Raw genomic sequence first — 11,777 nt, 5'->3', positions numbered from 1 at the left:
ACTGATTTGAAGTCTTATTTGCAATTTTTTATTGGATTTTTCTGTTGTTTCTACTGCCATCTTCCGCTGAAACAGCTAAGTTAATTAGTAAGCGATATAGTAATTTTCATTCTTTTTTCTCAATATTCTTATGTATAGTTCCCGCTTTTTCCGCTAAAGGCAGCAGCAATGAAACCCATAGCATAGAAATATCTATCATAAAAATATAAATTAATCTCTCAATCAGTAGGTTGTCTATGACATAACCCTAATATTTGATATTACATTATGATTGTTGCTAGAAAAAATTGCCAAATCCTGATCGAAAAAAAATATTTAGATGGAGGCCGAAATATTTAAAGTAGAAGTTGATGAAGATGAGATCAAAGAATCATTTTTTAGCTACAAGTAAGTATTTTATTCACTTAAATTTCTGAAAATATCAAATGCATCTATGAAAAAATGCATACTACTACTTAGAAAAATCTTGTACCAAAATCTTCAAATGAAAAACTAAATATTTGGGTATCTGAAAGAATCTCTACTTGTTTCATTCAAGTCAATGACATATTAGAAATTATGTTAGTTATTACATTATGATTTGTTTCAGTGCTCAGTACGTAGATGATGAAAGGTTAACTTATAATCCAAATTCTGAAACTGTAGAACACTTTGTATGAAGGAATTTTGGAAATTGATACTTTTCGGACCCCTCCTTTATCTCCGAAGTTATTAGAAATAATGCCGAGGTAAAAACTACGTCTGAATCAGAATTCTGCGTAGAATCCAGTGGCGTACTCAATTTTTTTTTTCGGGGTATGGTTTTGAAGATTCAACACAAACCTATATTTTTTTCAATGGAACACACTATATATCATTACTTCGTTGAATTCGTTATTTTTTTCCCTTCAAAATGATGTATGATACTATATAGGTAGAATGATCAGAAATGTTAAAATAACACTAAAACATCAAATAATGATGATTTTTTGTTAATGAGCAATGGATTTCCCATATAAAAAAAAGGTTCAATTGGATAATTTTGATTTGTGATTTTTATAAATAGTAGAGTAAGCAAACAAAGATAATACACTCATCACTAACATGAAAAACAAAATGTAGGTACCTACCTAATAGCAACAAATAAATAATACAAAAATTCATAAACATTGCATGATATCTTACAGCTTAAACTGTTCAAATTACTGTCCATTTTCCCTAATATATATAATATACTACAGTAAAAGACATAACAGTCTCATGTCTTTTACTGTAGTATATTATATATATTAGGGAAAATGGACAGCAATTTGAACAGTTTAATCTGTAAGATATTATGCAATGTTTATGAATTTTTTTATTATTCATTTGTTGCTATTAGGTAGGTACCTACGTTTTGTTTTTCATGTTAGTGATGAGTGTATTATCTTTGTTTGCTTACTCTACTATTTATAAAAATCACAAATTAAAATTATCCAATTGAACCCTTTTTTTAATTGGGAAATCCATTGCTCATTAACAAAAAATCATCATTATTTGATGTTTTAGTGTTTTTTTAACATTTCTGACCATCCTACCTATATAGTATCATATATCATTTTGAAGGGAAAAAAATAACGAATTCAACGAGGTAATGATATATAGGGTGTTCCATTGAAAAAAATATAGGTTTGTGTTGAATCTTCAAAACCATACCCCGAAAAAAAAAATTGAGTACGCCACTGGATTCTACGCAGAATTCTGATTCAGACGTAGTTTTTACCTCGGCATTATTTCTAATAACTTCGGAGATAAAGGAGGGATCCGAAAAGTATCAATTTCCAAAATCGCCCTGTATCTCTTGAACGGAAACATTTTTGCAAAATCTGATTAGACCAACTTGAGTTTCACGAAAAAGTAGGACAGGAACGTGAAAACCGCAAGGCTCTATCTTAAATAATAAGCGAGAAACCTGGCAGTCTCACCCAAAATGGGATGCACTGTATACTGCTACTTAGAAACAATCTTGTGCCAAAATCTTCAAATGAAAAACTAAATATTTGGGTATCTGAAAGAATCTCTACTTGTTTCATTCAAGTTGATAACATGATGTAGTATCAGAAATTATGTTTTTAGACATCTTAGTTATTACATTATGATTTGTTTCAGTGCTCAGTACATAGATGATGATTGGTTAACTTATAAACCGAAAACTGAAAATGTAGAACACTTTGTAGAAGTGAATGAAGGAACTGATAAGATGATAGAAACTCCAAAAAAATATGAAGAGGAGGTATTATTTGATGTGAAATTAAATGAGACTGCCAAGGATATTGATCCAAAGAAATATAACTGTGACCTTAGTGATGTTGCTTCAGCCCGAAATCTGGACCTTAAAAAGCATATAAATTCAGTTCACTTGACGATGAAGCAATTTCAATGTAATCTATATGATTACACTGCAGCTCCAAAAGACAACTTTGAAAAGCATATAGAATTGCTTCATTTGAATAAAAAAGAGCATAAGTGTCACCTTTGTGACTATGCTACATTTGACCAGAGAAGTCTTGAAGAGCATATAAATTTGGTTCATTCAAAATTGAAGAAATATGCATGTTTGAAGTGTGATTATGCCACAGCGCATAAAGGATGCTTAAAACGCCATATAAATTCAATTCATTTGAATTTGAAGAAACATAAATGTCACCTATGTGATTTTGCTTCTGACCGAAATGTGAAACTTAAAATTCATTTAGATTCAGTTCACTTGAAGATAAAAGAATATCAGTGCCATTTATGTGATTACGCCGCAGCTCGAAAGGACAAACTGAAAACTCATATAGAATCAATTCATTTAAATTTGAAGAAATATCAGTGTCATCTATGTGATTACTCCGCAGCTCGAAAGGACACTCTAAAAACTCATATAGAATCAACTCATTTAAATTCGAGGAAATATAAGTGCCACTTATGTGATTTTGCTACTGCCCGAAATATGTTCCTTAAAAAGCATATAAATTCAGTTCACTTGACGCTAAAGAAATATCAGTGCCATTTATGTGATTACGCCGCAGCTCAAAAGGACAATCTGAAAACTCATATAGAATCAATCCATTTAAGTTTGAAGAAATATAAGTGTCACTTATGCGATTTTGCTACTGCTCGAAATATGAACCTTAGAAAGCATATAGAATCGGTTCATTTGAATAAAAAAGAGCATAAGTGTCTCCTTTGTGACTGTGCTACATTTGACCGGAGAAGTCTTGAAGAGCATATAAATTCAGTTCATTTAAATTTGAAGAAATATGCATGTTCGAAGTGTGACTATGCTACAGCTCGTAAAGGATGCTTAAGACGACATATGAATTCAGTTCATTTGAAATTGAAGAAACATAAATGTCACCTATGTGATTATGCTTCAGATAGAAAGGGGCTTATTAAAGTTCATATAGAATCTGTTCATTTGAATAAGTGTAATCTTTGTGATTATGCCTCGGCTGAAAAAGGATCCTTGGAATCTCATATTAAATCAATCCATTTTTAATATAAGGAAATAATAATGTCATTCATGCGATTTTGAATCAGTTCTAAATGAAGACCTCAAACAACACATAAATTCTTTTCATTTGAACATGTAGCATATTAATTCTCACCTTTGTGAGTTTGTTACAATTAATAAGACATAAGATATGAGCATATAGAATTGATTCATTTTAATTTGATAATTATAAATGGGAAAAATTGTGATATTACAACAGCAAATGAAGAATACTTTAGTCAAAATATAAATTAAAATGAACATAAATGTCACCCATATGATGTGCATATAGATTTGTAGCATTTGAATATAAAGGGAAATAAGAGCCACTTGTGTTCGAAAAGAACACGTCAAATCTCATATAGAATCTGTCCATTCGGAAATTAAATAACATCAAGATTACCTATGAATGAAATGTAAAATCTGATGAAGGATCATTGTAACTAATAATTAATTGTTTTGTTTCATTAATTTTTTTGTTTTGTGAATAAAAATTATATTATTATTATTATTATTATATTATCATTGTTTTTTTGTTCAATTAATAAAAACATTTATTTCTCCATGGTTAATATAGTCTTGGCTTTTTCGTAAATAGACCCAACAAATTTGGACATATTTTGTGTTATTTTCGATGCTTCGAGGTCGAAGATCCGAATGAGGCATCGATTCCTATATTGGTTATTCTTAAAAAATCAACTAATCGAATTCGAACATTTTACAATAGTTTTGAAAGATTTCGAGGTCGTAGATTATCCTCACTTAAAGTTGAAAAATTATAAAAAAAATATATGTTTTCTGCTACCATACTAGAAAACTTCATTTTTGACACCTAAAGAAGGGAGGAAAAGTAGCGTTTTCCTCCGTGATTAATAAAAATGACGATCTTTATTAAATTAACATAACAATGGGTTTCATTCAGAATGAAAGAAAAATTTACTATTCTTAAAATTTATGTACAATGTTTTGATCATATGATTTTGACGTTGCCTCAACTAGCTCCATCTCTCTCTTTCATATCCACACTGCCGCGAACTCTTCACGACAGTCATGCGAGGGCCTGTCTAATTTGTGGTTCTACTCTGTTATTTGTTCATGTGGTTTAATTTTGAAAATTGAGAGCAAGTCTGAAAAAATTCTACAGTAATTTTGGCTGAAATAATATTTAAATGGAGATCGAAATGTTAAAAGTAGAATTTGATGAAGATGAGATCAAAGAATCATTTAATTATAAGTGAGTGTTTTATTCAGTTTGATTTCTGAAAATATAAAATATATACATATAATACTACTTAGAACAAAATCTACAAATGAAAAACTGTATATTTGGGTATTTGAAAGATTCTCTACTGTTGTTATTTCAAATAATGATTTGTTTCAGTGCTCAGTACGTAGATGATGAAAGGTTACCTTATAAATCAAATATTGAAGCTGTTGAACAATTTCTAGAAGGAAATGAGGAATCTGATGAGACCATGGAAACTTCAGAAAAGTATCATTATCAGGTATCTGATTTGAAATCAAATGAGACTCCCAAGGAGATCAATCCAAAGAAATATAAGTGCGACTTTTGTGATTTTGCATCAGCCCGAAATGTGAACCTTAAAACGCATATAGATTCAGTTCACTTGAAGATAAGGCAATATGAGTGCCAACTATGTGATTATGCTGCAGCTGAAAAGGGCACCCTAAAATCTCATGTTGAATCAATTCATTTAAATTTGAAGAAACATAAGTGTCACTTATGCGATTTTGCTTCAGCCCTAAATATGAACCTTAAAAAGCATATAAATTCAGTTCATTTGAATATAAAACAGCATAAGTGTCAGCTCTGTGATTATTCTTCAATTCAGCAGAGAAACCTTGAAGAGCATATAGAATCAGTTCATTTGAATTTGAAGAAATATGCATGTCCGAACTGTGATTATGCCACAGCGTATGAAGGAGGCTTAAGACGACATATGAATTCGGCTCATTTGAATTTGAAGAATCATAAATGTCATCTATGTGATTATGCTTCAGATCGAAAAGGACGACTTCAAGACCATATAGATTCGGTGCATTCAAATATAAAGAAACATAAGTGCCACTTGTGTGACTATGCAGCCGTTCGTAAGGCATCCCTTAAAGCACATATAAAATTTGTTCATTTAAATATAAAAAAACATAAATGCCACTTATGTGACTATGCCAGTTCTCGTAAGGCAGACCTCAAAGCTCATATAGAATCTGTACATTTAAACATAAAGAAACACAAATGTCATTTATGCGAGTATACTTCTAATCAGAAAATAAATATCAAATCTCATTTGAAATCTGTTCATTTGGAAATTAAATAACATTAAGGTTACCCATGTTGTCAAATGAATTGTAAAAATCTAATAAAGCTACATTGTGATGAATTATTTGTTTCATTGAATAATAACAATTCGTTGAATATTTTATTAAATTTAATTTTAGAGGGCAGTAATAGGATGGTATGAAGATTATCTAGTAATAATAACCCAATCTAAAATCCGTTCTGCAAAACTGATAGTCTTCGCTACTTTAATACAAAAGTTACAGTGGCTAGATAAACACAGTAGAGTAGAGTGGTTTTATTTTTGATTGGCTGATCGAAGAAAAGTAGTTTCACAGGCCTACAGTCTGAGTAAAGACCACACGCAGTTTCTTAGCTAATCGCTTACGAGGAAAACAAGAAATACTCATTGGTCTCGATTTCCCGATCATAAGGGATAAGTTGCGCAGAAAAATAGAGCGTGTGTGACCCCCTTTACAGGCATTTGATTAAAGCATAGAGTTTAATAATTGATCACAGACAAATTACTAACCTTACTTTAATGTCATAGGTATCAGGAGATAATAAGTCAAGGTCAGTGCTGTCACTAGATTTATACATATTTGGTGCCAATTTAAATTCGAATTTAAATTTTGAATGGTTCCTAATGAGAAAATCGGATAGCACAAAATGTGAAATATAAATTACTAATTTAAATTTTCCCTCAATATGACTATGATTATGGCTCAATATGTGAGAGCTAGCTCAATCAGACTTTCAAGGTCTTTGTATGATAACTTTCACCAAGAAAAATCGATAACCTGTGGAATTCCAAGAACATTCAGTTATCAACAATCGCCGGAGCCACAGAGACCAAAGAAGAAAATGGTAAATTATTGCTATCTGATTGGTATTAATATAAAAGCATTGAATATTTTCATAGGCTGATAAATTAATTGAAAGCCAAAGAGATACCCTTCTCAAGGCTCTTTTGGATCAAGGATGGACGATGGTGAAGGATAGAGATGCTATTTATAAAGAATTTCTCTTCAGTAATTTCAACCAGGTGAGATTTTCTCACATATTGTGCACCTGAGTTTGATAATACCATTCAACTTGTAGGCATTTGGATTCATGACTATGACGGCTATGATGTCTGAAAAAATGAACCATCATCCAGAATGGTTCAATGTTTATAATAAGGTTCAAGTAACTCTTTCCACTCATGATGTTAACGGCTTGAGTATAAGAGATATCAAATTGGCCAATTTTATGAATTCTGCAGAAGCTAAGATTAGTGACCAATGAAGACAGACCACTATGAATATATATTATATACATGATATGTAATTTTTTGTTGTTATTTCATTATAAAATACTCAAATTTCAGTTATGTTATTTTCTGAGTTATAAAATCTTATGACCTAAGTTTATTGAGGAGGGGTAAATCAATTGGAAGTTGTAATGTCATATCGAATACACATTTGGTTCTTTAAAAGCATTTAGATTCTGAAACTAGGAAGAACTGATAAGCATCAATGTCAGTTTGTGAAATCTAGGGATTTTTATATCTGACCATTAATTCAGGTTTCGGAAAACTCTGCTTCTTGGCTTATGGTTGTGTTTTTTGTTTATTATATTTTCAAAATAAATGCATGATAAATAATATTCATCTTTGTTCTCCAACATTTACTTGGACTCTCGAGCCTGTGTGGGTAACTTGTTGAAAAATAAAATAAAAAAATAGAAGACATAAATTTGAGCATCAATCCAATCTAATCTTCATTTTATTTCAATTTGATTTTAATTTAAAATCATTTTGTAGTTTCAATAAAGGCTTACAGTCGCTAGATTAAGATAATTTGTGTATTCACTTTCCAGCTTTGAGTACTGATAAATAAAATCAAGTGCAGATGAAGATGTTTAGGTATAATCATTGTGCTAATTATTTGAGTAGAAAAATTTAAGAATCACTTTGTGAAAATAAAATTTATTAGTCATTTACATCTTAATTTTATCACTTGAACAATTTAAGTTGAAGAAGTTGCACTGCACCAGGAGGTATTTTTCATCGGCCACTGAAAAAAAAAAAATTCTGAATAAAAACAAATTATATCATTACAATTACGAAACAAAATGATCCTTCAGACATAGAATTAAACTTCATTACACAAGAACCAAGGAAATTCAAGGTTCAAGGAATTTTTATTTTTGGACACATAAAAAGAGGATTTGGAATCGGAAATTCTGAATGGTTTTAACGAAATTGATGTAATTATTATAACATTATTTTCAGCTTTTGGAAGATTGAAAAAAATAATGGGTATTTAGTTGTCTAAATGAATTTCTTGAGGGAAAAACGTATATAATATCTGTAATATCCTAATGAACAATTTCGATGCATTCAATCAAATACTTACTAGCTTCCTCCTCCACCGTACGCCCCTGCAGAAGAAGATGATTGACTAGTAGCGAATACACCACCTTTTCCGCCACCTGCACATCCTCCACTACAACCTCCTTTTCCTCCTCCGCCTAATCCACCTCCTCCAAAACCTCCATCACCACCACCTCCATATCCTCCTTTTCCACCTCCTCCAAAACCACTGTTACCACCGTATCCACCGGATCCACCACCTCCAAGGCCGCCACCTCCTCCCAATCCTCCACCTCCACCTAGTCCGCCTCCTTTACCACCTCCTCCAAAACCTCCATCTCCTCCTCCACCGTATCCACCCGATCCACCTCCTCCAAATCCGCTATTTCCACCGTATCCACCTGATCCACCTCCTCCAAGGCCTCCACCTCCTCCAAGGCCTCCACCTCCTCCCAATCCTCCACCTCCTCCTTTACCACCTCCTCCGAAACCACCATCTCCTCCTCCGTATCCACCCGATCCACCTCCACCTAGACCTCCGCCTCCAAAACCTCCTCCACCTCCACCTAGTCCTCCTCCTTTTCCACCTCCTCCAAATCCACCATTTCCACCGAATCCACCTGAGCCACCTCCACCTAGGCCTCCACCTCCACCTCCTCCGAGGCCTCCACCTCCTCCAAGTCCTCCTCCTTTACCACCTCCTCCAAAACCACCATCGCCTCCTCCACCGTATCCACCAGATCCACCTCCTCCTAATCCTCCACCGTGACTTCCGCCACCTCCACCACTGCCTCCGAAACCTCCTCCTCCAAAGCCTCCTCCTCCAAGTCCTCCACCACCTCCTTTATTTCCTCCGAAACCGCCACCGATTCCACCTCCTTTACCACCTCCAAATCCGCCTCCGAATCCACCACCTCCTCCAAATCCTCCGCCACCTCCAAATCCTCCTCCAAAACCTCCACCACCGCCTCCGCTTCCTCCTCCTCCAAAGCCTTCTTTTTTGGAGTATCTTCTTACTCGGTGGTTGATGAGTACCTGTGAAAGTGATAAAATTTAATTATCGTTTTGGGCATTTGGTGCTATTTTGAGGAGTTTGTAAGGGTCGTTATACACGACGAGGTTTTCGGTTAAAATGCCAAGGCCGGTTGAATTATTTTTATTATCATACAAAATCCCTAATTATGAAGAATAGATAAGCAATACATTTTTTTTTCGTTTGCTATACCGTCACAGGAGGAAGAGAAAAGTAACACATCGCAGAACAACTTGGGTTTCTTGCCTGTCAGTCAGTATGTCGGTCTGTGTGTCAGCAAACCCTTGTAACAGATTAAACTTCTACAATTCTTATCCGATTTTGATGAAATTTGGTATGGGTATTATACCGCTCGGGCCGCATATGACTCTATATGAATTTTAACTTCTCCAGATACAGGAAGAACGTTGAGCATGCTCAAACTTGAAATTCCCGCGATCCCCATATACCAAGTTTTAATAGTCAGATGTTGCTGAAATTTCACATGGATATTCCGAATTGGTCGTAAATATTTCCATATGAATTAGAACTTTTCCATGTATTCTATATTTGATCGAATTGGCATTTATTGAATGTCTAGTTCTTTTTTTTTTTTTTTGGAAATTATGGGATGCACTAATGAAAATACTAAGATCGAATTGAAATCGAATATTCAGTGTATTGATTTCAGTTACACGAGGCATTATTACCCTTAACATATGATTAAAATAATTTTGTTGGTGAATATTCTGATTATTTTCGATTCTTAGTTTTCGTGAAAATGGATTATTAATTATTGGAACATCGGTTAGTAATTCAGGAGTTGGTAGAACCTTACTGACGTTTTTGGTCTAGCAATCAGTAAAGAAGACATAACTATATGTCAACTTATATCATAAGGAATATAGAAATCCAGGAAGATAGGATCGTGTAAAATTTGTTTATAAAACGTTAAAAGATCCTTTATATGATTATGCTTCAGCTAAAAAGAGATTTCATCAAGCGCATAAAGATTAGCTGCATTCGAATAAAAAGGAGAAATAAGTGCCACTTGTGTAACTATGCAGCAGATCTGTAGCCATCCCTTAAAGCTCATATAAAATCAGTTCATTAAAAGATGTAGAAACATAAGTGTTACTTATGTGACAGCCGTTGGTAAGGCAGAGCTCACAGCCCATATAGAATTAGTTCGTTTGAATATAAAGCGAAATAAGTGCCACTTTTGTGACTATGTAGCAATTCGAAAAAAGAACACCTCAAATCTCATAAAGAATCTGTCTATTCAGAAATGAAATAACATTATTTTACCTCTATGTTGTTAAATGAAATGTAAAATCTGATAAAGAATCATTGTGACTGATTATCGATTGTTTTGTTTCATTATTGTTTTTTTGTTTAATTAATAAGAGAACTCCAATTTTTATTTTTAATAATTGAATTTAATTTTGTTTTAGGATTTTTCCATTCATGTCATGTTCATTTTAATAATTTTTATGTGTTTGTATCTCCGAAAATACTACATAGAATTTATTTCGGTTTTCAAAGTGGCATTAGGATAAACTTTTGAGCAAAATTCAGACTTCGTTCAATCGAAAACGCACAAACAAGTACTAAACAATTTCACCACACTCACCTCAGGGTTCTTCAAAGGTTCACCATTTTCCGGTCTGAAGTAAATGCCATCACTCAAAGCCTCATTTTCAGCAATGGGTACGAAAGCCCTAACATCCCTTTTCTTCTCATCAGTGGCGTACAAATCGTCTTCTAAACTTCCTATCAGATACACCACACCAGGTTTTTTCTCTTGGCCAACTGTCGCAGCCGCCAGCAGGAGTGGCAGCAGGAACCACTTCATGATAGCTTCTGATGACGACTTCAGCGCGTCTCTTCTTAAATACTGATCTGGCGTTGGTACCAGTTGATGAAATCACGACGATGGAGTTACGTAATGACGTTAACAGAAGATCAGTTTGGTTTTTCCGGAACCGGATTGTCTGGAACACGATTATCACCTATGATTATTATCCGTGATGTTACAATGGTATTTTTTTTTTTTTGTGTTCTTGATGGACTGTTCTTATTCTTAGAAGTCGCGAAAAAAAAATTGATGAGGACGGTATCGATCTATTGTCTGATTTGGGAATCTCATGGCTAGGTAGCTGTGTGATTTGATTAGTTCTTCGCGGTGATATACAGGGTGGATCAAGGTCGTGGAATATTTTTAATTTTCAGTACCTATATCCAGGATGTTGAAAATTCAGGAGGTGATTCCTTTATTGAAATTAAGGTCTGTTAATTGTTCCCATACAATTTTTTTAAATTTGACACCCTTTCAAAGGTACAACCCTTCAAAGTTACAGACTACAGACTTGCTTCAAATGTAGGTATATTCGTTTTTTGAATTGCATAGTATTAATGAAAAAATACCTAGAATGTGCTATCGTCGTATTCCAAATAGAATGACACGCAATTTTCACTGACAATATACAGGGGGTGCCAATCGAAAATACAAAGTTAGGGGTAGCTATTTGTCAAATGTGAGAAGCTTTTTATACATCATTGGGAAGTTACTTTTATGTTATTCGAAGAAATTTTCTATTTTTTTATTATCTTG

General features: G+C 33.5%; 4 protein-coding genes across 4 annotated transcripts; 3 read left to right on the top strand and 1 right to left on the bottom strand.

The window, feature by feature from the left end:
* Window positions 1–259: 259 nt before the first annotated feature.
* Window positions 260–4,003, top strand: LOC123678849 (zinc finger protein 64-like). Its single transcript, XM_045616094.1, has 2 exons — window positions 260–387; window positions 2,128–4,003. Exons 1-2 carry the CDS (start codon window positions 320–322, stop codon window positions 3,500–3,502), a joined length of 1,443 nt encoding a protein of 480 aa, XP_045472050.1. The 5' UTR covers window positions 260–319; the 3' UTR covers window positions 3,503–4,003.
* Window positions 4,004–4,533: 530 nt separating this feature from the next.
* LOC123678844 (zinc finger protein 64-like) lies at window positions 4,534–5,898 on the top strand. The gene is made up of 2 exons (XM_045616086.1): window positions 4,534–4,730; window positions 4,878–5,898. Exons 1-2 carry the CDS (start codon window positions 4,666–4,668, stop codon window positions 5,833–5,835), a joined length of 1,023 nt encoding a protein of 340 aa, XP_045472042.1. The 5' UTR covers window positions 4,534–4,665; the 3' UTR covers window positions 5,836–5,898.
* Window positions 5,899–6,358: 460 nt separating this feature from the next.
* On the top strand, window positions 6,359–7,163 carry LOC123678843 (pterin-4-alpha-carbinolamine dehydratase). The gene is made up of 3 exons (XM_045616085.1): window positions 6,359–6,662; window positions 6,718–6,840; window positions 6,897–7,163. The coding sequence occupies exons 1-3, from the start codon at window positions 6,504–6,506 to the stop codon at window positions 7,080–7,082; spliced, it is 468 nt and encodes a 155-aa protein (XP_045472041.1). The 5' UTR covers window positions 6,359–6,503; the 3' UTR covers window positions 7,083–7,163.
* A 581-nt stretch (window positions 7,164–7,744) lies between these two features.
* On the bottom strand, window positions 7,745–11,054 carry LOC123678842 (glycine-rich cell wall structural protein-like). The gene is made up of 3 exons (XM_045616083.1): window positions 10,797–11,054; window positions 8,195–9,186; window positions 7,745–7,852 (listed from the first exon to the last, which is right to left on the bottom strand). Exons 1-3 carry the CDS (start codon window positions 11,016–11,018, stop codon window positions 7,843–7,845), a joined length of 1,224 nt encoding a protein of 407 aa, XP_045472039.1. The 5' UTR covers window positions 11,019–11,054; the 3' UTR covers window positions 7,745–7,842.
* Window positions 11,055–11,777: the final 723 nt, after the last annotated feature.

This window comes from Harmonia axyridis, chromosome 4 (assembly GCF_914767665.1).
Source record: "Harmonia axyridis chromosome 4, icHarAxyr1.1, whole genome shotgun sequence".
Classification (NCBI taxonomy): Eukaryota; Metazoa; Arthropoda; class Insecta; order Coleoptera; family Coccinellidae; genus Harmonia; species Harmonia axyridis.
Note: the sequence above shows the minus strand (reverse complement) of the source record. Positions and strands in the feature narration are given on the sequence as shown.